At 53.4% G+C, this 25,644-nt stretch overlaps 2 protein-coding genes and 1 non-coding gene across 6 annotated transcripts; all 3 read left to right on the forward strand.

Moving 5' to 3' along the window:
- Positions 1-3,735: 3,735 nt before the first annotated feature.
- On the forward strand, positions 3,736-9,601 carry Eef2 (eukaryotic translation elongation factor 2). Its single transcript, XM_021175289.3, has 14 exons — positions 3,736-3,848; positions 4,790-5,004; positions 5,175-5,356; positions 5,791-6,002; positions 6,188-6,366; positions 6,458-6,563; positions 6,656-6,908; positions 6,994-7,189; positions 7,265-7,523; positions 7,688-7,795; positions 7,924-8,277; positions 8,352-8,534; positions 8,617-8,749; positions 9,001-9,601. The coding sequence occupies exons 1-14, from the start codon at positions 3,846-3,848 to the stop codon at positions 9,192-9,194; spliced, it is 2,577 nt and encodes an 858-aa protein (XP_021030948.2). The 5' UTR covers positions 3,736-3,845; the 3' UTR covers positions 9,195-9,601.
- On the forward strand, positions 6,059-6,122 carry LOC115032209 (small nucleolar RNA SNORD37). The gene has a single exon (XR_003837865.1). It is a non-coding gene; the product is annotated as a small nucleolar RNA SNORD37 (small nucleolar RNA).
- Positions 9,602-10,111: 510 nt separating the features above from the next.
- Dapk3 (death associated protein kinase 3) lies at positions 10,112-19,969 on the forward strand. Of its 4 annotated transcripts, XM_085843029.1 has the most exons (10): positions 10,140-10,196; positions 10,604-10,708; positions 11,060-11,159; positions 16,932-17,292; positions 17,375-17,504; positions 17,591-17,639; positions 18,015-18,041; positions 18,728-18,880; positions 19,267-19,312; positions 19,396-19,969. In XM_085843029.1, exons 3-10 carry the CDS (start codon positions 11,098-11,100, stop codon positions 19,912-19,914), a joined length of 1,347 nt encoding a protein of 448 aa, XP_085699155.1. In that variant the 5' UTR covers positions 10,140-10,196; positions 10,604-10,708; positions 11,060-11,097; the 3' UTR covers positions 19,915-19,969. The 4 variants fall into 4 exon arrangements, with proteins under 4 accessions (XP_021029706.1, XP_085699155.1, XP_021029708.1 ...); XM_021174047.3 differs by lacking the exon at positions 10,604-10,708 and having other exon boundaries at positions 10,112-10,196; XM_021174049.3 differs by lacking the exons at positions 10,140-10,196; positions 10,604-10,708 and adding an exon at positions 10,328-10,400.
- Positions 19,970-25,644: the final 5,675 nt, after the last annotated feature.

Here is a 25,644-nt window from a genome sequence, read left to right on the forward strand (position 1 = left end):
CCACAGTTGCCTGTCACCCAGTCTCAGTCCTGAACATTGCTCTCTACTCTTTCCCTCATTAGCTTCTTAGAATTTAACAAGGCCAATTCCTGAGAGCAATGTAACTGCTTCTCTCCAAAATAAAATGTAATTACTTAGTCCAGATAGTAGCACAGTTCTTTAGCCCCGACACTAGAGACCCAGAGCCAGGGAGAATGTCTGAGGTTCCAGGCCAGACCACCACTGTGCTCAGTTAGGCCTTGTCTCAGAATTTTGTTTTCAAATACATTCTATTTTAACTGGCTTCGTAGCCGCACCTTTGATCCCAGAAGTTTCAAGTTAGAGGCAGGCAGATCTCTCTGAATTTGAGGCCACCCTGGTTTACATAGTGAGTTTCAGGTTCAACCAGTACTATGTAGACAAACACTGTCTCAAACAAAAACAAACTTTTTTTTTTTTTTTTTTTTTTTTTTTTTTGAGCGAGGGTCTCTTGTAGCCCAGGCTGACTTGATCTTGGCTCCTGCTTCCACCTGCATCCTGTTCTGGTTTCTTTTTTTTTTTAAAAGATTTATTTATTTATTATATGTAAGTACACTGTAGCTGTCTTCAGACACTCCAGAAGAGGGCGCCAGATCCTGTTACAGATGGTTGTGAGCCACCATGTGGTTGCTGGGATTTGAACTCTGGACCTTCGGAAGAGCAGTCGGGTGCTCTTACCCACTGAGCCATCTCACCAGCCCCCCTGTTCTGGTTTCTATAGTATTTGAGATGGAAGTCAAACCCCTGTGCCTGCTTGGTCAGTACTTGCTGAACTCAGCCCCGCTAGATGAACGTTGTGTTTCTTATTAATGTGTGCATGATGTCTGTGCCACACACACACATGTGGGTCAGAGAAGTTCCTGGAGTGGCGCTGTCTTTCCACCCTGGCTCTGGTCACTCTGAGGGCGTCAGGCTTGCGAAGCACACACTTTCCCCCAGGGAACTCAGTTTTTAGTTTGAGAGACCTTCTGGGAAGCCAGGGTTGACTATGAATTTCCCACAGTTGTTTATCTCTGAACACTTTGGAATAGCAGGCTAGTCTAGCCACCTCCATCCCCAATCCCCTTTATTTATTCATTTATTTTTCTGAGACTGAAGGCATGTGCCTGTCACTGCCTGGCTTTTCAACCTCCTCTTTAGTCTTTGAAACAAATTCTCTGTGTAGCCCAGGCTGACCTTGAACTCATGTAGCTGAGGATAATCTTGTGCTTCTGTTCCTCCAGTCTCCCGCTGGTGGGATAAGAGGCATGCACTGCCAACTCCAGTTTATGTGGCTGTGGGGTGGAACCCAGGGCTTCTCCTCTGCTAGGAAAATGCTCTATATCCTGGCCCCAGCCCCAGCAGACTGAATCTCTGATAACATTTGCTCTGTCTGGTTGCAAAGACCCTGTTCTCCCTAGAACGAGCTGTTAAGAATCTCTGACACTCACTTCAGGGAACAATCTGCTCTTCAAGAAAATAGATCCTTCCAACCATCAGGATGCAAAATTCCCAACCATAGGGCGCATGCGCTGGCCGGGGAAAAACCTGACTGGAATGGAGTCATGTACCCAGGTGTAGGTGGTCCTTAGTTCTTGAGACTGCCACTCCTTGGGTGGCTCTGCGCCCCTGCCAATAAATAGACATGATTCTTGTCACTGGCCTCAGCGTCCCCTCTTGTTTAAGCAAACAAGACCTCAGCGGTAGAGGCAGACGCCGGTTAACTTTAGAGCCAAGATTCGCAAACCACATTGCTTAATTTATACTTATTTTAGGCTGGGACACCTCCCCTTCTCTCCCTCCCACCCTGGAAGGGTAAAATGTGTCCCTTGCTTTAACAGAGGAAGCTCGGAACAAGGTTTCGGGGGGTGGGGGTGGGGGGTCCGTCTGCACGAGTGGAACGCAGAAACAATGAACATCTATTGTGTGCAGAAGGCTGCGCACCCAGGGTCAGGCGGGGACAGCCATGCTCGCGGTCCTGCGATGCCTCCTGCTGGACACACGCGGCACAGTCAGCATTGAGGGCTCTCTTGAAAAACACACTTTCTCTTTGCTTTGTTCAGACAGTGGCTGGAGCCTAGGCTGTGAGTTCTGGGCTACAGAATGAAACCTTGTCTAAATGTGCAAAAATTTAGGAGATAAGTGACAAAATCCAAGAAAGGACAGGTTTGGCAATGTTTTGTTTTTTGTTGTTGTTGTTTTTTGTTTGTTTGTTTGTTTTTTTGGTTTTTCGAGACAGGGTTTCTCTGTGTAGCCTTGGCTGTCCTGGAACTCACTTTGTAGACCAGGCTGGCCTCGAACTCAGAAATCCGCCTGCCTCTGCCTCCCGAGTGCTGGGATTAAAGGCGTGCGCCACCACGCCCGGCTAATGTTTTGTTTTTGAAACAAGGTCTCCTGTAGCCCAGGATGGCATTATAATTCACTGTGTAAGGAAGGATGGCCTTGAATTCCTGATCTCCCTGCGGAGATCAGGCCCTGCCTCCATCTGCCAAGTGCTGTAATGACAGCTGGCTGCCACCCTGCCTAGCTCCACGTGCTGATCTATCTATCTATCTATCTTTTTTTGTTGGCTTTTGTTTTTGTTTTGTTTTTTTGAGACAAGGTTTCTCTGTGTAGCCTTGGCTGTCCTGGAACTCACTCTGTAGACTAGGCTGGCCTCGAGCTCAGAAATCCGCCTGCCTCTGCCTCCCGAGTGCTGGGATTAAAGGCGTGCGCCACCACGCCCAGCTTTTTGTTTGTTTTTAAGATAGGGTTTCTGGATTTAGCCCTGTCTGTCAGGGAACTCACTCTGTAGACCTGGTCTTTGCCTTCTAAATGCTGGGATTAAAGGCATGCATGCACCACTACTGTCTGCCTTTTGTTTTGGTTTTATCATTACTGTTGCATTTTTTTGCCCGCAGGAGGATCAGGAATTCAAGGACAACCTCTACAGCCAACCCAGTTGAGGGCCAGCCTGTTCTATCAGAGATCCTGTGTCTGGACAAAAAAAGTTTCATGAGAGCGTGGTGTGTTGGCGCAGTCTTTAAGTCTGAGCACTGACTCAGTAGATTAAGGCAGATCTTCGGGATTTGGGGCCATCCTGGGTTGCATCCAAAGACCTTGTTTCCAAAACAAACAAAGGAAAAAGTGTAATAAAAATACAAGCAAGGTTTTTGGCCTCAGCCGGGCATGGTGGCGCACGCCTTTAATCCCAGCACTCGGGAGGCAGAGGCAGGCGGATTTCTGAGTTCGAGGCCAGCCTGGTCTACAGAGTGAGTTCCAGGACAGCCAGGGCTACACAGAGAAACCCTGTCTCGAAAAACCAAAAAAAAAAAAAAAAAAAAAAAAAAAAAAAAAAAAACCTGTGGCCTCTAGGGTCGTTTTCTCCAGCTTTTCCCAGAGGTGTCAAATTACATAACAGTCTCAAACCCAGGAAATCGAACTTTGGCACAACCCACTGACCGGTCCGAATTTCAAAGTCTTTTTCCTATTGACCTACAAGGTTTTCAAGAATCATGTTGAAAGCAACTGTGTTCTGAGGAATCTGTTTAAAAACCCACCGGTGGATCTTGGCCCTGGGTCCAGAGACTGAGCTAGCCACGCCCCAGCCGCGCCGCAGCCACTCCCATGGCAGTTTAAGTGTTAAGTCCCAAAGACCGCGCTCTGCGCATGCGCAGTTCCGGCCACAGCTGGCTCCTGGCCAACCCGGCCGGACCAGCACCCGCGCCGTCACGTGACGCACCCAACCGGCGTCGACCTATAAAAGGCCGGGCGTTGACGTCAGCGGTCTCTTCCGCCGCAGCCGCCGCCATCGTCGGCGCGCTTCCCTGTTCACCTCTTACTCTGAGAATCCGTCGCCATCCGCCACCATGGTGAGTCTCTCCGGCTCCGTAAGACTCGGGGACCGAGACGAATCTCTGGGGCAGTGGGACGTGGCGGTAGCGGGACCCTGAAAGGGACGGGAGGGAGAGAGATGGCTACCCTGGCCCGGGCGGCGGGACGTGGTCGGGCCGCGGCGCCATGTCTGCGTGTCCCTGAGGGCCTTGGGATTGTCAGGCTGCCGAGGTTGGGGTGTTTTCGTGAAGTCCTTCATCTCCCCGCGGCCGCCGGGGTGGCTGCGGGAGGGGTTGCGCGTGGTGATGTGGCAGCGGGCAGAGCGCCGTCCCCGCGCCCCTTGTGACGGGCGGAGGGTGTCCTCGGGAGGTGACAGCCTGTAGGGCTGGCTTCCTTGGACACCTCCAGTGGGCTGAACGCCTTCCGGACCCTTTCCGGTAGCCTCCGTCTCTGTTTTCTATCTGGGTTCACACGTGACCACCGGTTCCTGCAATCTAAGAAAGTGGCTTACTGGGCCTAGTGGCGTACTGTGGCCTTTGATCCTGGCATTTGACCTTGGCGCACAGCACCCAGAGGTTTGGGGAAGAGGTGGTGTGTGTAGCAGGCGAGGTCTTTTCGTGCTTTGGTCCCAGTCAATCCGGCATCTTTGCCGTGCTGAGGTGGCCGTCCACCTTGGCTTTGAACTCTTGTGCTGAGGTTATGTGACTTGAACCTCAAGATAGGGTCTCCCCTAGCACAGGCTTGCTCTTAACTGTCCCAGTTGTTGGTCTCCGCATTTGTTTCGGGCTATGACACATCTGTGGACTTTTGGTCCTTATTTCAGAGGTGTTGGGCTTGTAGGCTTGAGTCACACTATGAGCTCAGCTCCAATCTTGGGGCGACATCTGGTTCCTGCCCCTGCTGTGTGGTGCTATTGACTCGCCCATGCCTGCCAAGTTGGGTTCCCAGAATCAGCCTGACTGACCTTCCGCCACCACAGGTGAACTTCACAGTAGATCAGATCCGTGCCATCATGGACAAGAAAGCCAACATCCGGAACATGTCAGTCATCGCCCATGTGGACCACGGCAAGTCCACCCTGACCGACTCCCTGGTGTGCAAGGCCGGCATCATTGCCTCCGCCCGAGCTGGGGAGACGCGCTTCACTGACACGCGCAAGGATGAGCAGGAGCGCTGCATCACAATCAAATCCACGTGAGTGAGGGGACAGTCTCGAGGGGGTGTCGCTCAACTCCCCGGGTGTGTTTGCTGCCAGTGGACAAATAGTGGTGTGTTTAGGGGCCTCTCTGTGACATGCCTGTGTGTGCTGCCTAGCCTGCCCTGCTGAGATGCTGACTGGGCTGTTGACCCCTTCCTCTTCATAGCGCCATTTCCCTCTTCTACGAGCTCTCTGAGAACGACCTGAACTTCATTAAGCAGAGCAAGGATGGCTCGGGCTTCCTCATCAACCTCATCGACTCTCCAGGCCATGTGGACTTCTCTTCAGAGGTGACAGCTGCCTTGCGTGTCACCGATGGAGCTCTGGTGGTGGTGGACTGTGTGTCTGGTAAGCCTTGGTGGGTGGGAGCTGTAACAGACAGTAGCTGGTGTTTTCATGGCCCAGTACCACATTTTTGTGGATGTAAATTGAAATCAAATTCATTTTAAGGCAAGGATGAATTAAGGGCTAGTTTGAAATTGCATGTGCCAGTCCCCATGTCTGGGCAGGGAGACTGTGAAGTCCAGCTAAGTGGGACCAGTTTCCTATAGTTTCAGTGCTCTGAGGCAGAGGCCCATGGGTCTCTGGAGGTGGGAGGGGCTGAGTGGCATAGGGCCTAGTACACTGGACACACTTGGAGATTAGCGCCTGGGCATCCACACCACGAACCTTGGAGAGTGCTTGTGTACGTTTCACAGACAACATACGTGATCTTCGGGCCTTGAACTGTCAGTACTTGAGAGTTAAGGGTAAGTACTTAGTCCATTCCACCCTGTCCTCAGGCGTGTGTGTGCAGACAGAAACGGTGCTGCGCCAGGCCATCGCTGAGCGCATCAAGCCTGTCCTGATGATGAACAAGATGGACCGAGCCCTGCTTGAGCTGCAGCTGGAGCCTGAGGAGCTCTACCAGACCTTCCAGCGCATCGTGGAGAATGTCAACGTCATCATCTCTACCTATGGCGAGGGCGAGAGTGGGCCCATGGGAAATATCATGGTGCGAAGCTCTTCTGTGGGGGGTTTCAGGGTCACACTCCCTGGGAATCCCTGACCCACCATGATGACTGAAATTCTTCACTTTGACCTGATGTCTGTTGAAGAAACTCAGTGTCTGAGACTGGGCTTGTGGCTGGGCTGGCTGCTGACCACCTTGCCCGGCTAATGGCTACTCTCCTCCCTCAGATTGACCCTGTCCTGGGCACCGTAGGCTTTGGTTCTGGCCTGCATGGCTGGGCCTTCACCCTGAAGCAGTTTGCAGAGATGTATGTGGCCAAGTTTGCAGCCAAGGGCGAGGGCCAGCTGAGCGCAGCTGAGCGTGCCAAGAAAGTAGAGGACATGATGAAGAAGCTGTGGGGAGACCGGTGGGTACATACATGGCCATGGGGACTGTCTCTAACCCTGCCACCTGTGGCCAATGCCTGCCTGCTGATACTATGTGACTGCTCTCCACAGGTACTTTGATCCGGCCAATGGCAAGTTCAGTAAGTCAGCTAATAGCCCAGATGGGAAAAAACTTCCCCGCACCTTCTGCCAGCTCATCCTGGACCCCATCTTCAAGGTGGGTAAGCTGTGGTCCTGGCCTGTGTTCCCAGCCTTGGGAAGCTGCTCCCATGACCTGCCATCGCTCACCCGCTTCCCTTGTGCAAACAGGTGTTCGACGCCATCATGAACTTCAGGAAGGAGGAGACAGCCAAGCTAATTGAGAAGCTCGACATCAAGCTGGACAGTGAGGACAAGGACAAGGAGGGCAAGCCATTGCTCAAGGCTGTGATGCGCCGCTGGCTGCCTGCAGGGGACGCCCTCCTGCAGATGATCACCATCCACTTACCGTCCCCTGTCACTGCACAGAAGTACCGTTGTGAGCTGCTGTACGAGGGGCCACCTGACGATGAGGCCGCCATGGGTATGTACCGTAGGGTCTCCCGGGCTTAGCTCCTGGGTCCTCCAGCCTTGGCAACCAGGTGACTTGAATTCCCAACTCTCCATAGGTATTAAGAGCTGCGACCCCAAAGGCCCCCTTATGATGTACATTTCCAAGATGGTGCCAACTTCTGACAAAGGCCGCTTCTATGCCTTTGGTAGAGTGTTCTCTGGGGTGGTGTCCACGGGTCTGAAGGTCCGGATCATGGGCCCCAACTACACGCCTGGAAAGAAGGAGGACCTGTATCTGAAGCCTATCCAGAGGTGGGCGCTGGCCTTACTTTCCTGAGCCCTGGCTGCTTCCCAGGAGCGCCCTGTTGACAGTTGCCCTCCCTCTAGAACCATTCTGATGATGGGCCGCTACGTGGAGCCGATTGAGGATGTGCCCTGTGGAAACATTGTGGGGCTGGTCGGAGTGGACCAGTTCCTTGTGAAGACCGGGACCATCACCACCTTTGAGCACGCTCACAATATGCGTGTGATGAAGTTCAGCGTCAGCCCTGTCGTCAGGGTGGCAGTGGAGGCCAAGAACCCAGCTGACCTGCCCAAGCTGGTGGAGGGGCTGAAGCGGCTGGCTAAGTCTGATCCTATGGTGCAGGTGTGCCACTAGGTCTTGGCTTATTGTGGTTGGAGGGGTGACGGGGGGCACCTGGGGAAAGCAGGGGAGGGCTGGGGCTGAGGCTAGGCCTGTATCTGCTGTAGTCATACGGCTAAGCCCTATGCCTGGGGAGCACGGCAGGGTGCTGACCATTGTTCCCATAGTGCATCATTGAGGAGTCTGGAGAGCATATCATTGCTGGCGCTGGTGAGCTGCACCTGGAGATCTGCCTTAAGGACCTGGAGGAGGACCATGCCTGCATCCCCATCAAGGTGGGCACCAGAATGGGCATCTCCTCTTGCCTATGCGCCTGAGGAGCTGCACCATGTACTGGGGGTTCTATGCAGGCCCCCTGGAAACCCTGTAGTGTTGACAGTTGTGGTCTGTCTCCCTTTCACAGAAATCTGACCCTGTTGTGTCGTACCGGGAGACAGTCAGTGAGGAATCCAACGTGCTGTGTCTGTCCAAGTCCCCCAATAAGCACAACCGGCTGTATATGAAGGCCAGGCCCTTCCCTGATGGCCTGGCAGAGGACATCGATAAGGGTGAGGTGTCTGCCCGCCAGGAGCTCAAGGCACGTGCTCGCTACCTGGCTGAAAAGTATGAATGGGATGTTGCTGAAGCCCGCAAGATCTGGTGCTTTGGCCCTGATGGCACTGGCCCCAACATTCTCACCGACATCACCAAGGGTGTGCAGTACCTGAATGAGATCAAGGACAGTGTGGTGGCTGGCTTCCAGTGGGCTACTAAGGAGGTGAGTGAACTCGTCGGCATTGGTGACCATATGTGCAGAGGGGCTGCTGGTGTCTGACTTTCAGCTCTTCACAGGGTGCTCTCTGTGAGGAGAACATGCGTGGTGTGCGGTTTGATGTTCATGATGTGACCCTGCATGCTGATGCCATTCACCGGGGAGGTGGCCAGATCATCCCCACAGCACGCCGCTGCCTCTATGCCAGTGTGCTGACCGCACAGCCCCGCCTCATGGAGCCTATCTATCTGGTGGAGATCCAGGTAACTTGTGTATCTTAAGTGGCGCCTATCTATTCTCCTGCCTCTGCCCACTGCTCACCATGTTCCCTCTTTCTCCTCGCAGTGTCCTGAGCAAGTGGTGGGTGGCATCTACGGTGTCCTGAACAGGAAGCGTGGCCATGTGTTTGAGGAGTCCCAGGTCGCTGGTACCCCCATGTTTGTGGTCAAGGCATACCTGCCTGTCAATGAGTCCTTTGGTGAGTGTCTGGTCCCTGGGGTTTGCAGATAACCTGCAAGACCTGTGTAATGTAGCTGGGGGTGTGGAACAGAAGCAGATGTCTGTCATTTCAAGGCCAGCTTGGTTAAGGGTGCTGGGAAAGCCAGAGCTACAAATTACACAGAGAAACCAAAACAGGGGACCCAGGAATCCCCCCTGGGAGGGGTGGCAAGACAGCTAAGCATGGCCCCCCAGGGAAGTCACCTGATGAGCTTCCTGTCTTCTGCGTAGGCTTCACCGCTGATCTGCGATCCAACACCGGTGGCCAGGCCTTCCCCCAGTGTGTGTTTGACCACTGGCAGATCCTGCCTGGGGATCCTTTTGACAACAGCAGCCGCCCCAGCCAAGTGGTAGCTGAGACCCGCAAGCGCAAGGGCCTGAAAGAGGGCATCCCAGCGCTGGACAACTTCCTGGACAAACTGTAGGCAGCCTGATATTGCCACATGCTGCACAGTGCCCACCCATCAGAAGACACCTTGAGACTGTCCCACAGTGCTCCTCTAGAGACTGCTGGGGCCACCCTGACATCACTCAGCACTCACTTGCTACCAATTCTATTTATTTCGGAATTACAAGGCAGCGGAAATCTCTCTGCAGGCTGGACTGGCAGGCTGTGGGGTGGGCGGGACACGGCTCTTAACATTTTCAGAGGGAAACACGCAGATGTCCAAAAGTCTAAATAAATGAATTCAGAGGTTTATGGGGTCCATGGCCAAGTGGAGTTCCCCCAGAGGGGGAGGTGGGGTAAGTGCCTCCAGGAAGGCAGGCAGCCTGCCTTAGACTTTGCAACCCGGCTGTGGGAATCATTGGAGTAATAAACTACAGTGGTTGATCCGCATGTGCTCGCTCCTTTTTTGTTTTGTGCAGCGCGCTTTCCTGGGCACCTGGTTTTAAGGGTATCTGGCTTCCCATAGGTGGTGGCCTGCAGTGATTCACACACTCATTACCCACTATGCAACGGAATAGATTTTATTGTGTGTTCACAGTACTACCCCACTCAGTTCCACAAACTCCATAGACCTGCACATCAGGGGTCTGGTCTGCAGCATACGCGGCTCCAGGTTATTGGCTTTCAGCCTCTTGCGTTAGCCAATCATCAGCCAGGAGACATCTGCACAATAATGATGTGCTTCACGAGGGCGGTGTCCTCCGTGTGAATCCTTGTCCAGCCGGCCAATGAGCACTGGAGTCTCGCCTAGCCTTGAATGATGATGTCACTAATCAACGTCCGCTTCCGCCGAGAGGTCGAATGCTAACCAATGAGCGTGTGCGTTCAATTTCCGGTTAGAGTCGTGATCCAATGAGAGCTGGTTTCCGAGTTTTGCGGGGGCGTGCCGCTGCGCCGTGAGCGCATGCGTAGATGCCGTCTCAGGATTTGTACCAGAGGTTCTCGCTGGCACCGGGCGGGGACTCGATGGCTGAGGACGGTACGAATGGGCCGGGGCCGGGACGATGTGTTGGGACCCAAGGGACACGCGACGAGGTCGGGAGCGAGGAGAGGGGACCCGCGAGGGGCATGGCTTTCTCCAATCTCGAGGGGTGGACCTCTAGGAATAGCAACACTGCTGCGCATGCGTCAGGTTTCCGGCGACACCCCTGAGTTCCGGGGTGTTGGTGGGCATGATTGACAGGTGAGGAAGCTAGGTAGGAATTTCAAGAGCAGGACGCTATGGAAGTGTTGCGAGTACAGAACCCCACGCTGACTTGGAACTCTGCTTAATCCTCCTGCCTCAGCCTCTTGAGTACTAGGGTAAAGGGCACCTGACACTGTATTGTGCTTTTTAGTTTTGTGTATATATATACTGCTTGAGAGCTGTTGTTCTGCTTCTTTTAGTTATATCTATGCTTGTTTCTGAGAGGGGTGTCGCAGTGCCCGCAGGTACCCGAGGTTCCTGAAGAGAGCATTAGAGGTCATCAGGCCTGGGAGTTAGAGATACTAGTAAGCCAGATAACAAGGTCACTGGAAACCGAACTTGGGGACTGTGCAAGTACAGCACCCACTCTTACCATCTCAGCCATCTCTCCAGTCACTTGAGCTGGTCTCATGGAGCCCAGGCTGGCTTGTAACTCACCAAGTATTTGAGTATGCTCTTGAACTCCTAGCCGTACAGCCCTCCGCTCCCCAGTGTGGGGTGTCAGGTTTGCTCTACCATGACCGAATTGTGGGTAGAGGCTTTAGATGACCAAAGAAAATCTGGGGCAGGGGCATCGGGTGTCACATATGCTGGGGAAACCTCTTGGGAGAAGTCGGATCCGTGATAAACATTTCCTGTTTCCTCTGTCCCTCCAGCTCCTGTGTCCCCAGAATCCTTCAGAAGGCCAGCTGCCATGTCCACATTCAGGCAAGAGGATGTTGAGGACCATTATGAGATGGGAGAGGAGCTTGGCAGGTGAGTGGCATGGGAGGTGGGTGCCCTTCCTCTCCTCTGTGTCTTGAAGCAGTGGCCACAGAGTTTCCTGGTAGTACCACGGCAGACTTCAGGTTCCCAGATGACAGTAAAACTGAGTTCCTTTTCTCTCGTGTCCTCTGTGGAGAGAGACATGGAGACCTGTATCTGCTGCCCCTGAGCCGGGGACAGTGCTTTGGAGCATTGTCTGCTATGGGATTGATCTCAGCTTGGTTTCTTCTTTTCCCCCGTGAGACAGAATCTTACTCTGTACTCCTGGCTGGTCTGGAACGTGCTAGTCACAGAGATCCTCCTGCCTCTACTTCCCAAGTGCTGGAGCTAAAAGATTGCACCACCACCCTGGCCTTGGTTGATTTTGATTTTGGTTTTTTAAAGGCAGGGTCTCATGTCCCCCAGATTGGCCTTGAACTTCTTTTATGTAATTACTATATTTTGTGCATATGTGTCTTAGTCTTCCTGGAGTCTCTGCTCTCCTCTCCCATGCGAGCCAGTTCCAGGGACTGAGCTAGGGAGTCCTTGGCAGCCCTGGGTGATGTGTCCCACCACACTGCACAGGCTGTTTTACGACTTGCTGGGTCTCCCTTTCTTTTTTATTTTTTAAAGATTTTTTTTAAAGATTTATTTATTTATTATATGTAAGTACACTGTAGCTGTCTTCAGACACTCCAGAAGAGGGAGTCAGATCTTGTTATGGATGGTGTGAGCCACCATGTGGTTACTGGGATTTGAACTCCAGACCTTTGGAAGAGCAATCGGGTGCTCTTACCCACTGAGCCATCTCACCAGTCCTGGGTCTCCCTTTCTTGAGTTCTGTACATGGATACTTTTATATTGGTGTCTCCCCAGTGCTGGGATGGTTCAGGACACCGTTTGGTGTTTCTTGAGAAAGCCAGATTCTCTTTCTAGGCTAGCTCTCATGCCTGTCCGTGCTTTGGAGCCCCCTCCCTCTTCCCCCTCCCACCTCCTCACACCAGGCCCTTCCTCTTTCTAAGGGGCTTCAGACCTTATTTGGTGAGTTCTGGGCCAGCCTTCTGGGGGCATCAAGGCCCGCCCTATGACGTCATCCCCATGGAATGTAAATAACCTTCCCAGTACAAGACAGGCTGAGGAGGAGTTTTCCTGCCTAGGGACCCTGAACCACTTCCTTCTGGAGTTTCCCACCCCAGCCCCCAGCCCTGAGAATCTCCCGGCTGCCATCCCAGTGCCATCCCAGTAGGGCTCCAGCGATGTCCCTGTCATGTGCTGGTCACATCTATGAGCCTGCTGCTAGGGAAGTAGGGGCATCTCGTGCCAGGGATGTGAGACCCAGACTGAAACTTGAGATGGGGCACTGGAGAGGCGGCTCAGTGGTCACAGCACCAGCTGCTCTTTTTTTTTTTTTTTTTTTTTTGGTTTTTCAAGACAGTGTTTCTTTGTGTAGCCCTGGCTGTCTTGGAACTCACTCTGTAGACCAGACTGGCCTTGAACTCAGAAATCCACCTGCCTCTGCCTCCCAAGTGCTGGGATTACAGGCATGCGCCACCACTGCCCGGCGCACCAGCTGCTCTTGCAGAAATCTCAGGTTCGATTCCCAGCAACCACATAGAGGCTCACAACCACTTGTGACTCCAGCTCCAGGAGTCTGACACCCCCACTGGTCTCTGTGAGCAAAACTTGTAAAAACACAGAAAGAAACACAGAGGCCTTCTCATGTACCACACGCCAGCTCACCCCGTCAGGTAAGTATGGACAATTTAGCCCTTACGTAGTCAACACTCTGAGGGTGGGTCCAGGATCCTGAGCATTGACGCTCATCTAGCAAATGAGGATGTATTTGTGCATAACCCATGAATGACACCCTGTGTAATTTACATAAAGTATTTATGGTGTTGGGGCAGGTGGGCCCGGGCCCCAGGCCTGCCACTCTGTACACTCGCTGCCTGGATCTCTGTTTTTATTTTTTAATTTCTATTTTGACTTATTATGTATACAGTGTTCTGCTGCATGGATGCTTGCGTGCCAGAAGAGGGCTCCAGCTCTAGATACAGATGGCTGTGAACCAACAAGGGCACCCAGTGCTTGTAACCACTCAGCCACCTCTCCAGTCCCTCTGCCCACCTCTGCCTCCCAAGTGCTCGGATCAAAGGCGTGGGCCCCCACTGCTGGACTATTATTTATTTATTTATTTATTTAAAGATTTATTTATTTATTATATGTAAGTACACTGTAGCTGTCTTCAGACACTCCAGAAGAGGGAGTCAGATCTTGTTACAGATGGTTGTGAGCCACCATGTGGTTGCTGGGATTTGAACTCTGGACCTTCGGAAGAGCAGTCGGGTGCTCTTACCCACTGAGCCATCTCACCAGCCCTGGTTTTTTTTTTTAAAGATGTATTTACTTACTATACATGTAAGTACATTGTAGCTATCTTCAGACACATCAGAAGACAGCATTCGATCACATTGCAAATGGTTGTGAGCCACCATGTGGTTCCTGGGATTTGAACTCAGGACCTCCAGAAGAGCAGTCAGTGCTCCTAAGTGAGGAGCAATTTCTCCAGCCCTTGTTAATTTTTAAGAGACATTTATTGTATGTGTGTGTGTAGTAGCCACAGCATTTGTGTAGAGGTCAGAGGGTGGCTTACGGGTCCCAAGTGCACAAGCAGGTGAACTCAGGGCTCTGTCCTATGTCTGTCAGTCCTTAACTTCTGCCCAGCTCCAGAGTCCTTGTTCTTAATTGGCCAAGTGAGCAGGCATGGTGGGCATGTCTGCTGTCCTAGCAGTGAGTAAGTAGATACAGGAGAACCTGGAGTTCAGGGTCATCCTCAGCTACACAGGGAGTGAATTCAAGGCCAGCCTGGGCTACGTGAGACCCTGCCATAAGGACAAATCTGATGATAGCTCAGTGTAAAATATTCACTCTACAAATGGAAAACCTTTAACTTTTGTCCCAGCAATAGAGTCCAAAATACACCCATGGGTCCTGCCATGGAGAGGCCTTGGAGCTCCAGCATAGTGGGCCAGGGAGCTAACAGTGTGGATGACGGCAAGCAGCTGAGGGGCTGCATGGAGCCTGCCGTGCATGGCTCTACCCTTCCCTTGCCCTCTGCTCTGCCAGCTGTACCCACCCTTGAGTAGCCTTGAATGTGCACCTGGGACCTGCAGGCCACCCTTTGACCTTCACACAAGTCCTGAGGCCGCTGTGCACACATATGCATGCATCATTCCTGGCAGAGGTGGGCAGACAGACAGGATGGACACGGTCCCAGCACAAGTGTGGGCTGACTCAGGTTGGCACCGGTCACTGTGCTGGAAGGTGAGATGCGCCCTCCCCTGGGTTCTTGGTGGTCGCGTGGGCTTTGAGCCGAGTCCTTGAGCCAAGTGTGCGACGCTCACCCTAGCACTGGAGCATCACAGGCCAGAGCCAGGTACTGGGCACTTAGGGGCACCTGCCTGCCTATGGTGAAGCTCCAGCTCTGTGTCGCTCGCTCCATGTGGCAGTGGCCGAATGCTGTCCCTGGCTGAGGTGGGGATGGTGGTGGCACTTGCCTCACAGGGCCATTGCATAGGTGAAGCTCTTGCATGTGTTTCTGCCAGGTTAGCACCCCTCGGAGGAGGCCATGTCACTCCGGCCTCTCCTCCATGACCCTCACCTCCCCAGTGAGCAGCTGGAGTCAGCCTGTCGGGGTGGTGACTCTGTGGGACTGTTGCAGTATCTGTTGAGGGGACCTCATGAGCGAGCCATTGGGTTGCTTGAGTCCTGGGACTGTCTGGCGGCTCTCCCCCCAGCCCCCTCCTGGGACCTTTGATGCTTGTACAGTGGATAGACACAGGTCCCGGTGCAGGACAGGGTCTACAGGCCCTGTCTAGTGGCCCAGGCCTCTTTCCCCCACGTGCACTTGGTCTACCCACTGTGGGTGGCTGCACACCACCAGATCCTCTCCTCAGAGACGCAGGTTTGCGGGAATAGCACAGGGATTCTTTCTGTTGGTTGGTATTATTGTTTTGATTTTTGTTTTGTTACTATTCTGTTATCTTTGTGACTATTTTGTTATTGTTTGGTAATAATGGTTGTGCTGGACCTTGAGATGTAGAGCAGGCTGGCTTTTAACTCAGAGCCATCCTCCTGTCTGTGTAGGCCTGGCGTGCTTGGTTCAGTTCTCTCCTCCCGCTCTGTGCTGCTGCTTTCACCCACGGAGCGGTCTCACAGCTCCATGTTGTAGCTTCAAACTCCCTGTGTAACCAAGGGTGACCTTGAAATTCTGATCCTCCTGCCTCTGCCTCCTTAGTACTACAATAGGCATGCTCTGTTCCCTAAAACATTTATGGGTTGTTTATTCAAAGATTCGCTTATTATGTCTACAGTATTCTGCCTACATGTATGCCTACATCCTAGAAGAGGGCATCAGATCCCAGTTAGGAGCCGTGTGGTTGCTGGGGATTGAACTCAGGACCTCTGGAAGAGCAGCCAGTGCTCTTAACCTCGGAGCCATCTCTCCAGCCCAAACATTTATGTTTTGAGGTTCTGGGAAAGTGTGCTGCTGTCCCAGATGCTGTGAGAACGTGGGCTCAGGAGCTGAGGCCAGCCTGGCCAGACTTTTGTCTCATTCTAAAAACAAAAGAACCAACAGGTCAAAGGTAATTTGTTATAAACTAACTGGGTGTGATTACAGCCTCCACCTTGCCAGCCCTCAGGAGGCTGAGACCAGGGGTCACGAAATTCAAGGCTAACCTAGGTTATGAGGTAAGGTTTGGCTGTTGAAAGGAGAAGTCTTGTAGCTCAAACTGGTGGTGTGCAGCTCTATTCCTGGGCTCCACATAGGGAGCCAATGACAGACCAAGGCAAGACACCACAAAAGTCCAGTGGTAAATTTTAGGAGGAGAAATGACTCAGACAGCCAAGGCCCACCCCAGCATGGGTGACAGCTCAGAAACCTGGAACCCTGGAGCAAACTGCACAGTCTATGGGCAACTACACCATGGGTATCTTCCTCTTGGGGTGGTTCAATTCCCCTGATTCTCTCCCAGGCACCCTGGCTGGTCTGAGTCAATCAGAGTCCTTACTGCTTATGTGTTTTTTTTTCCTTTGGGGAGGGGTTTATATGTTTTATATTTGGAGGGGGCAGTGTATCTGGTCAGCTTCAGGGACTTCCTGAAACTGCTGAGATGTTTGCTGTTTTCAGGAGCTTTGCTCTACAGGGTAGGTTTCATTTTAGAGGCTGGGGCTACATGGCCCTGGGCTTGAATTGAGATATTCCTGCCTCTGCTCCTGTATTAAAGATGTGGTCACCACACCTGACTGAGCGAAACCATTTTTTTTTTAGATTTATTTATTTTATGTATATGAGTACACTGTAGCTGTTATAGGCAGTTGTGAGCCATCATGTGGTTGCTAGGATTTGAACTCAGGACCTTTGGAAGAGCAGTCAGTGCTTTTACCCACTAAGCCATCTCTCCAGCCCAAGGGATACCATTTTTATGTCACCTTGTTTTTTGCAGACAGGGTGTCTCACTGAACCTGGAGCTTGCCAAGGCTGCTGGACTCCTTGGTCAAGGACTTCCTTCTCTCCCCCAGCACTGGGGTTAACCACACCTGACTTTTTTGGGTCCCCATCAGCCCTCTCTTCCCCCAAGCCATCCCCAAAGTGTCAATCATTTGGCTCTTTGGGCGGATCTGCCGTTTTGGGAAACCTGGGGTACAAACGCACAGAGGCTGGGTACAGAGTCCTGGCTTCCTCCGGGTCTGCGGTGCTTAGAGCTGTCTCCTTCCCTGCAGTGGCCAATTTGCCATCGTGCGCAAGTGCCAGCAGAAGGGCACGGGCATGGAGTATGCAGCCAAGTTCATCAAGAAGAGACGCCTGCCATCCAGCCGGCGCGGTGTAAGCCGGGAGGAGATCGAGCGTGAGGTGAGCATCCTGCGCGAGATCCGCCACCCTAACATCATTACACTGCATGACGTGTTCGAGAACAAGACAGATGTGGTGCTGATCCTGGAGCTGGTGTCCGGTGGCGAGCTGTTCGACTTCCTGGCCGAGAAAGAGTCACTGACGGAGGATGAGGCCACGCAGTTCCTCAAACAGATCCTAGACGGTGTCCACTACCTGCACTCCAAGCGCATCGCACACTTTGACCTGAAGGTGGCGCACGTTTGTGTGCGTGGGCGCGCGGGGAGGGCGGGGCTGGGGTAACCACGAGTCACCACCCAATGCTGTCCCGCAGCCTGAGAACATCATGTTGCTGGACAAGCACGCGGCCAGCCCGCGCATTAAGCTCATCGACTTTGGCATCGCGCACAGAATCGAGGCCGGCAGCGAGTTCAAGAACATCTTTGGCACACCCGAGTTTGTCGGTGAGGGGCGGGTGTGGGCACTGCCCAGGAGGGTAGGTCCTGCACAGCCTCAGCCTGACCTGCCCCAACAATCCTGTCTCCCACAGCCCCCGAGATTGTCAACTATGAGCCACTTGGCTTGGAGGCTGACATGTGGTGAGTGGGCTCAGCGGAGGCCCTGGCCCGTTCTCTCCATATGCCCCGTGCTCCCCTATTCTCCCCGTGCTCCCTTATTCTCTCCCAACTGCTCCCAACCTGAAGGCCTTAGCTGATGAGGGTGTGGGCACTAGACAGCAGCATGGAAGGGCTGAGGCCCCCTGCTCAGACCCCAACCTATCATAGCCTGCATAGGCTCTGCTCAGTCACACAGGACCCAGGGGCTTGCTGCCGCCAGACAGAGGGTCCTGGCTTTAGCCCAGATGCTCAGGAGACCCTGTGACTGACACTGACCACACTCAGTAAAGTGGGGCCCTATACCCTGGGTGTGGAGCTGCCACGGCCATTCTGACCGGTCTTTTCTGCCCCCTACAGGAGCATCGGCGTCATCACCTACATCCTGTGAGTGCCTGAGAGGGGCCTAAGACTGTACCTTTTAGAGGCCAGGATCAGGGCTGGGACCGCTGCTAATGCACTGGGAGATAGCTAGGGAAGGAACACTAGCTCTACCTCTGGCCACACCCCTAGCTCCCCCACTGTGGGTTCTAGACCCCACCCCTGGCCACACCCTCACTGAGGGATTCTAGGCTGTGGCTTAATCTCAGTTCCTCAATAAGGATTGTTGACCCTGTTCTAGGGTTTGCCCACTCCCTTCCCTGGAGATATTTCCCTTCTCAAGGGAGCCAGTGTCCTAAAGAGTCAGGAATATGGGGCGATATCCCAGTATGCCTTCTATTGTGATAAGACCAAACCCACCTTGGGAAGGAAAGGGTTTGGTCATTCCTACCACAGTCACATTGGAGGAAGTCAGGGCAGAAGGGAGAGCAGAGGCAGGAACTGTGGCGGGACACTGCTTCCTGGCCTGCTCAGCCGACCGGTTTTTATGGGCGGGCTTGTTCTCTCTGCTGGCATCGCTCACAGTGGCCACAGCCCACTCACATCAGTCGTCAGCACCCCACAGGCCTGTCTAAAGCAGACAGACTCTCACTTGAGGTCCCTATTCCCAGAAAACCAGTGGGAGGGTATGGGGTGTCAGCCCCCATCAGTGACCTCCTCCCTGGCTTGCCATGCGCCCTATCTCTCTGCAGCCTGAGCGGAGCGTCCCCATTCCTGGGTGAGACCAAGCAGGAGACGCTAACGAACATCTCGGCAGTGAACTATGACTTTGATGAGGAATACTTCAGCAGCACCAGCGAGCTGGCCAAGGACTTCATCCGCAGGCTGCTGGTCAAAGACCCCAAGTAGGCGGCCCGTGGTCGCAGCCTCAGTGGCTGGCCACACCAGTTTTATTTTCGGGGTCTTTTTTTATTGTATTTTTGAGACATGGCCAACTGAGCCAGGACCTCTGGGCACAAGTGACCACAAATCTTAAAACCCTACACAAGTAACCACAGCTCTTAGAACCTCACCGGAGTGGTGGAGCAAGTCTACTCCCATCCCCAGGCGGGGCGGCAGGGGCTTTAGGGTTGATAGGGCTACAGCTTGTGTGGCTTCTCCATACACTGGGATAGGACACTTGTGGAAGACTTGGGTCATTGTGGTGTCACCTGACATGTGTTGCCCTGATGGGGGTCATGCGGGGTCCCTTGGGTGGAGTGACCAGAGAGCTGACCCTCCCATCCCGCAGGAGGAGGATGACCATCGCACAGAGCCTGGAGCATTCCTGGATCAAGGTTAGGCCTCTGGACCCCGGGATCGAGCTCGGGGGAGGTAGGGCTGTCGACGTGGCCCCCTGCCTCAGCTCTGCTCCTCACAGGTGCGCAGGCGCGAGGACGGCGCCCGGAAGCCAGAGCGACGGCGGCTGCGCGCCGCACGCCTGCGCGAGTACAGCCTCAAGTCCCACTCGAGCATGCCGCGCAACACGAGCTACGCCAGCTTCGAGCGCTTCTCACGCGTGCTGGAGGACGTGGCGGCGGCAGAGCAGGGGCTGCGCGAGCTGCAGCGAGGCAGGCGCCAGTGCCGGGAGCGCGTGTGTGCGCTGCGCGCGGCCGCCGAGCAGCGGGAGGCGCGCTGCCGCGACGGGAGCGCAGGGTTAGGGCGCGACCTGCGACGCCTGCGCACCGAGCTGGGGCGCACCGAGGCTCTGCGCACGCGCGCGCAGGAGGAGGCGCGGGCGGCGCTGTTGGGTGCCGGGGGCCTGAAGCGTCGCCTGTGTCGCCTGGAGAACCGTTACGACGCGCTAGCCGCGCAGGTGGCCGCTGAGGTGCAATTCGTGCGCGACCTGGTGCGTGCGCTGGAGCAGGAACGGCTGCAGGCTGAATGCGGCGTGCGCTAGACTGCGGCACCCCCAGACCCCGACCCACCCCCAGAATAAAGCTGCTTTCCACGTACTGTCGCCTGTCTCCCACGCCCCTCAGGGAGGGTGGGAGCGAGCAACCCCACGATAGGTGCTCTCCTACGCCGCCGAGAAGATTATGGCTCTGCCACACCACACACCAAGAGTGGTGTCACCCACAGTTCATATAGAGACGTGCGAGGCTCAATTGGTAAAGCTGAATCTCAGTGTGGACCCGCAGTATCACACAGCTCCGAAAAGGACACACCGTGGGGGGTGGGGTGGGGAGACCTGGAGGACACTTAGAGGATATGCACCTGTCATCCCAACTCGTGGAGGTCGAGGCAGTTTGTGACAGCTGAGTCCTGCAAGATCTGTCCATGGGGCTCTGGGTCGGTTTTGTTTGATGGGCAGTAACGGGGTCTGCGGCATTCAGATGCTGTCGTGTGCACAGCCACCGTGAGGTGGCAGCAGAGAGCCAGGTCAGGTTCCAAAGTCAGAATGCTGGCTGCCCTCCTAGAGTCCCACACCCTATGGCAGCTCAACCACCTGTAGGTCAAGATTCTGGGATCCGACACCTTCCGCTGTCTATGGGCATGGAGCGTGCACATGATGCACAGACACAAGCTCATAGAGAAGCCAAGTGGGATGGCACAGGCCTGGAGAGCCGGATTTGTGAATTCAAGGTCATCCTGGTCTACAGAGTGAGTTCCAGGACTACACCTAAAAACCCATCTCAAAAAAAAAAAAAAAAAAAAATGTGACTGGAGAGATGGCTCAGCGGTTAAGAGCATTGACTGCTCTTCCAGAGGTCCTGAGTTCAATTCCCAGCAGCCACATGGTGGCTCACAACCATCTGTGATGGGATCTGATGCCCTCTTCTGGTGTGTCTGAAGACAGAGACAGTGTACTCATATACTTAAAATAAATAAATCTTTTAAAAAAATAAATAAAGCTATTGCCATAGGCCCCTTCACGAGCTTTCCCGATAAGCCCACATTTTAAAAAATATGAACGTGTTAGATCATCCTCAGGACCCAGAAATGGAGCGTTATTTGGGAAGATTGGTCTGTTAGCTAAATTGAGCGAAGGTGAGGCTGAGCTGCAGGTAGAAGAGGAATGATATAGAACAGATAGGTTCAAGCTGGAATGGGGACCGGGGAATGCCGGGTATGGGTGTGTGCACCAGGTTCCTGTTGTTTCCGTATCAGGGCTTCACCCGGTTAGTGAGGACGGGCTCGTGGCTTCAGGTAACGCTGACGACAGCTGATAGGGCCGACACAGCTGACAAACCCGTGTGGCTCCTCAACCCGCTTTAAACTCCAGGGGCCAATGAGTTCTTGTGTCTCCTAAGCTGGTAACCAGACACCCCAAGTTATGAGCCTTGTCAGATGTCTGGGGCTTAGTAGCAAGGCCCCTTGAGTTGAGTCTTAATCAGTTATATGATTTTGAGACAGGCTTTCACTATGTAGCCTTGATCTGTGTTTGTGGTCTAGTTAGTACCTCCCCACAACCTCCCTCTGGTTTAGCCTCTTGTAGGTCAGAGGGTACTGCTGTGTGCCATCCCGGCCACCCACCCCCACCCCGTCACAGCCTGGAACAGGTGCGCGCAGCAGACTGGGCCTAGCCACGTTCGCGGTTGCTCAGCTCTTGACCATACTCGGGCAAGCAGCTCCCTCGCTATTAATAACCTGGCGGGGAGCCGGAGTCATGTCTATAAAGCCAAGCACGCCAACCCCAAGCGGCTCCTTCAACCCCTGAGATCTTAAACAAAAGTAAGTACGCCAACCATCTCCCCTCCTTGGCCCTCACCCAGGCTTCCTGCGGCAGAAATGATCCCAAAAGTCAAAGAATTGTGTTAAAACGAAGGATGAGTGAAACACAGACCCTGCTGGTCCCGAAGGCTTGTGGGACAGCGGGCAGGAGGAGCTGTCATCTAAAGGGTGCAGAGCCAGGGACACCCCATCCTACCCAAGTGACCCCCAAGAATGCATGTGTGTAGTGGTGTGGGTGGTGAAGAGCTGGGGGATCAAAGAGGGGACTCTCTCTGTCCCCAAACTCAGTTCTCCTGTGGGTATGCAGCTCCCTGAACTTCTCTGTAGTTCAAAGCCAAAGCCATCTTTTTTTTTTTTTTGAGATAGGGTCTCTGTAGCCCTGCCTGTCCTGGAACTTGATATGTCCAGGCTGGCCCTGGACTCAGGGAAATCCTTCTCTCTGCCTCCTGAGCGCTGGGATCAAAGACATGCACGACAACTCCTGGCTAAAGGGATTTTGTGGCTGTCCCACATGCATAAACCCAAGGTGTGTCCCCAAATTCCACCTGTGACCCATTATTGCAGACCTACTCCTGATGGCTGGAGAGACGAGGAGATGAGAAGTCCCTTTCCAGACAACTTGCAGTCACCGGGTGCATGGTGGTGTGTGGGGGCAGGGTGGATGACCTGGGGACACCCACCACCAGTGACTTCTGGCTCCTGTCAGCCCCTCCCTTCTGGCTTTGGCTGATCTTCCACTTAGTGTCCAGCATGCCCATCTCTTCCCTGGCCCTTGGAGACCTGAGGTATGGAGAGCAGTGACCTTTGCAGGTGACGGCGTTGGACCAGGTGGGGCCCTGGGTTCTAAGTGCTGACTGAGTGTTCCCCTGAGCGCTGGCTGATGTCTGTGACAGGTGTCAGTGCAGGGATAGGACAGCACAGGGCGGGGAGGGCTGCCTGTCGCCCATCTCCAGGAACTGAGCAAACCACCGCCGTCACCTCAGTCTCTGGGTGTAGTTATTAGGACTTGGGGTGTGTGGGTTTTGGTGAGGTCACAGTCCTAGGGTTGAGTGTGGGGCAGGAGAGTCAACAAGAAAAGCTGAGAATCTGATTTGGTGGATAAAGTGTTTGCCTCGAGTGTGTGGGGACCTTGATCAGAATCCCTAGGACTCAACTCAACCGAGGCACAGCAGTGTCTGTGTGGAGTCTGGAAATCCAGCCAGGCAGGGGACCTTATGCTCTGCTAGGTCCCACAGGCCAAGTTCTTCAGGATCTGGGGACAATAGAGCTGAGGGGTCAGCCACGAGGCCCCACTGCTGGCTCTGGGGCTTGTGAGTGTCCCCATCAGCATGGTAACCCATACGGGAGACAGAGGACCCTTGAGCTCATTTTGTGGGGATGTCTGGCTGGGTGTTCTGTGTGGGGCATTCTGGAAGATGCTGAGTAGTGTCCCACTCTGTGCCTGGAGCTCCCCCAATGTGACACTTGTCCCCAGGCCCCACCGAGGACCTTCACGAGGACACAACCACCAACCTGAGGTTTTTGTTTGTTTGTTGAGACAGTCTCATGTAGCTCCAACTCACTATGTAGCCACAGATGACCTTGAAATTTTGATCCTCCTGCCTCCACCTCCGAGTGAGTGCTGGGTTGGTAGATATGTCAGAATGCCCAGCTCTAATCCACCTTTTTTGTGACAGACCTTGGACAAGGGACTCCATCTTCCCTGAGCCTCAGTATTCTTAGCCACGTAGAGGAATCCATTTTACACACTGTTCCTCTGGGCGTCAATGTCAGGGTGTCCTGTGTCTGTCCTGGACCGTCCCATGGCCCAGTTAGGGCTGCTGGTGATGTCTGGAGTGTTTGTGGGAGAGCTTGCTTCTCTCTGAGTGGGAGGGAGAGGTACATGTCACTAACAGAGGCCAACAGAGGCCTTGGCTTGGCCAGCTTGCTAGGAGAAGGTTGGGGTAGGCAGGTGACCCTGGAACCCTCTGTCCCTCTGGAAAGTCTGCAAGGGGCTTTCCCCAGGATGCTAGGACCCAAAGGAGTCCCCAAGGGCAAGGCTGCTTGGCAAGGTTCTGCTTGACAGACAGAACACGGGTCAGAAACCTACCTCTTCCGAGTCATCCCAGGCCTCTGGAACACGCAATAAACCCACCCCGACACAGGTGCACCCTCCTGGTGAGCCGAGGGTGGGGTCCCCGAGGACATGGGATGTTCTGGGGAGACTGGGCAAGCCAGTGACTCGGATGCTGGTCCCAGCATTTAAAACGTTCATATTACATTGGTGTGTACATGTGTGTGTGTGTGGGGGGCACGTGAACATGCCACAGCACGTGTGTAGAGGTCAGAGGATACCTTGTAGGAATGGTTTCCTTCTTCTCCCATAAGGGCCTTGAAGATGGAACTCATGTCATCAGACTTGGCAGCAAGCTCCTTTACCTGCTGGGCCCTCTTGCTGCCCCCAGTTTATGTTTTACTTTTTTTTTTTCAATTAGGTGTATAGATATTTTGCCTGCATTTTTGTCTGTGTACCACATGTGTGCAGTACTCACAGGGGCCAGAAAGATATACTCTGGAGCTGGAATTACAAGTGCATGTGAGCCACCCTGAGGGGATTGGAGACTGATTCCCCGTCCTCTGCAAGAGCAGCCACCAAGCCATCCTTCCAGCCCCTAGTTCATTCTTTATTCTATGAATCATGTCTACGGTGCCTGAGTGGCCAGGCTCTGGCTGCCCTGAAGTCATCTCCCTCATGTCCCTGTCTCATGCTGAACTATTTTGGGGGATGTGACCAGCAGATGAGTCTGGCCACAGTTGTGCCTGGGACAAAGGCCTGGGTTTGGCAAGTACAAACCCTGTTCCAGTCCTGTGCTTTCAGCCTCTGCCTAACCTTGACGCTGCGACCCTACAGGGAAGCTCCTCACGTTGGTCACAGGACTTCTACAGCTGGGGAGATGACAGATGTCTGCATTGCTACCTGTGGGTTTGGGGACATTCCACATCTGTCACACAGAAGGCAGGTCTCACTAATATTGACTGGGGCAGCATGACAAGAGAAATAGAAATGAGCACAGGAGTTCAAGACCAACCTGAGGTACAGGAGCCCCTGTCTCAAAGCAAGACAAAATACCCTTAAGTTTGAAGTCTGTAAAACTCAAGTGTTAGAAAGTGGAATTCAAGAGCCAGACGTTGTTAACACACGCCTTTAACCCCACACTCTGAAGGGAAGCAGACAGATCTCTGATTTCAAGGCCAGAGTGAGTTCCAGGACAGCCAGGGCTACACAGAGAAACGCTGTCTCAGGGGAAAAGGAAAGGAAAAAAAGAAAACAAATTTTATAATTTATTGTATTATTTTTATATTATTTTATGTGGTGGTGGAGCTGATACTAAAATCTAGTTCCCTAATTGGTTCTTGATTTGGTCAATAAAGAAGGAAGCCAGTAGGTCCCAGGCAAAAGAAGAAGCGTGTTTTTAAAATTATAAGCAACAATTTTATTTTCAAAGTCTTATGTAGACAACGAGGCTTCAGATTTGTACTCAGTCACTTGTCCATCCATCTGTCTGTCCGTCCATCCATCCGTCCATCCATCCGTCCATCCATCAATCCACCCATCAATCCACCCATCCACTCATCTACTATAGCATTTTTCTATATGTAATTGGGATTCTGTCATTGCAATTCCACGGATGGCCATCAGGTGTCACCCTCAGGCCAAAGAATAAAATCTCTGAAGCCCACTCTCCTCCACGTCTACATTCCAGCACCACCGAAATGCTCTGCTTGGAGCCTCAGTTTTCCCTTTTATGAAGTCCACACAAGTAATAAAAAAAACACACCGAGCTGGGCAATGGTGGCGCATGCCTTTAATCCCAGCACTTGGGAGGCAGAGGAAGGTGGATTTCTGAGTTTGAGGCCAGCCTGGTCTACAGAGTGAGTTCCAGGACAGCCAGGGCTACACAGAGAAACCCTGTCT

Source organism: Mus caroli, unplaced genomic scaffold (assembly GCF_978045245.1).
Source record: "Mus caroli unplaced genomic scaffold, Mus_caroli_1 scaffold_9, whole genome shotgun sequence".
Classification (NCBI taxonomy): Eukaryota; Metazoa; Chordata; class Mammalia; order Rodentia; family Muridae; genus Mus; species Mus caroli.

Excerpts from the sequence above, each read along its gene's own strand:
- Eef2 (XM_021175289.3), top strand. Across the intron at positions 7,524-7,687 it reads AGTCTGATCCTATGGTGCAG|TGCATCATTGAGGAGTCTGG; the intron begins GTGTGCCACTAG and ends TTGTTCCCATAG. Across the intron at positions 8,535-8,616 it reads TCTATCTGGTGGAGATCCAG|TGTCCTGAGCAAGTGGTGGG; the intron begins GTAACTTGTGTA and ends TTCTCCTCGCAG.
- Dapk3 (XM_021174047.3), top strand. The coding sequence starts at position 10,130 with ATGCCGTCTCAGGATTTGTACCAGAGGTTCTCGCTGGCACCGGGCGGG. Across the intron at positions 10,197-11,059 it reads GGACTCGATGGCTGAGGACG|CTCCTGTGTCCCCAGAATCC; the intron begins GTACGAATGGGC and ends CTGTCCCTCCAG. Across the intron at positions 17,640-18,014 it reads GGCTTGGAGGCTGACATGTG|GAGCATCGGCGTCATCACCT; the intron begins GTGAGTGGGCTC and ends TGCCCCCTACAG.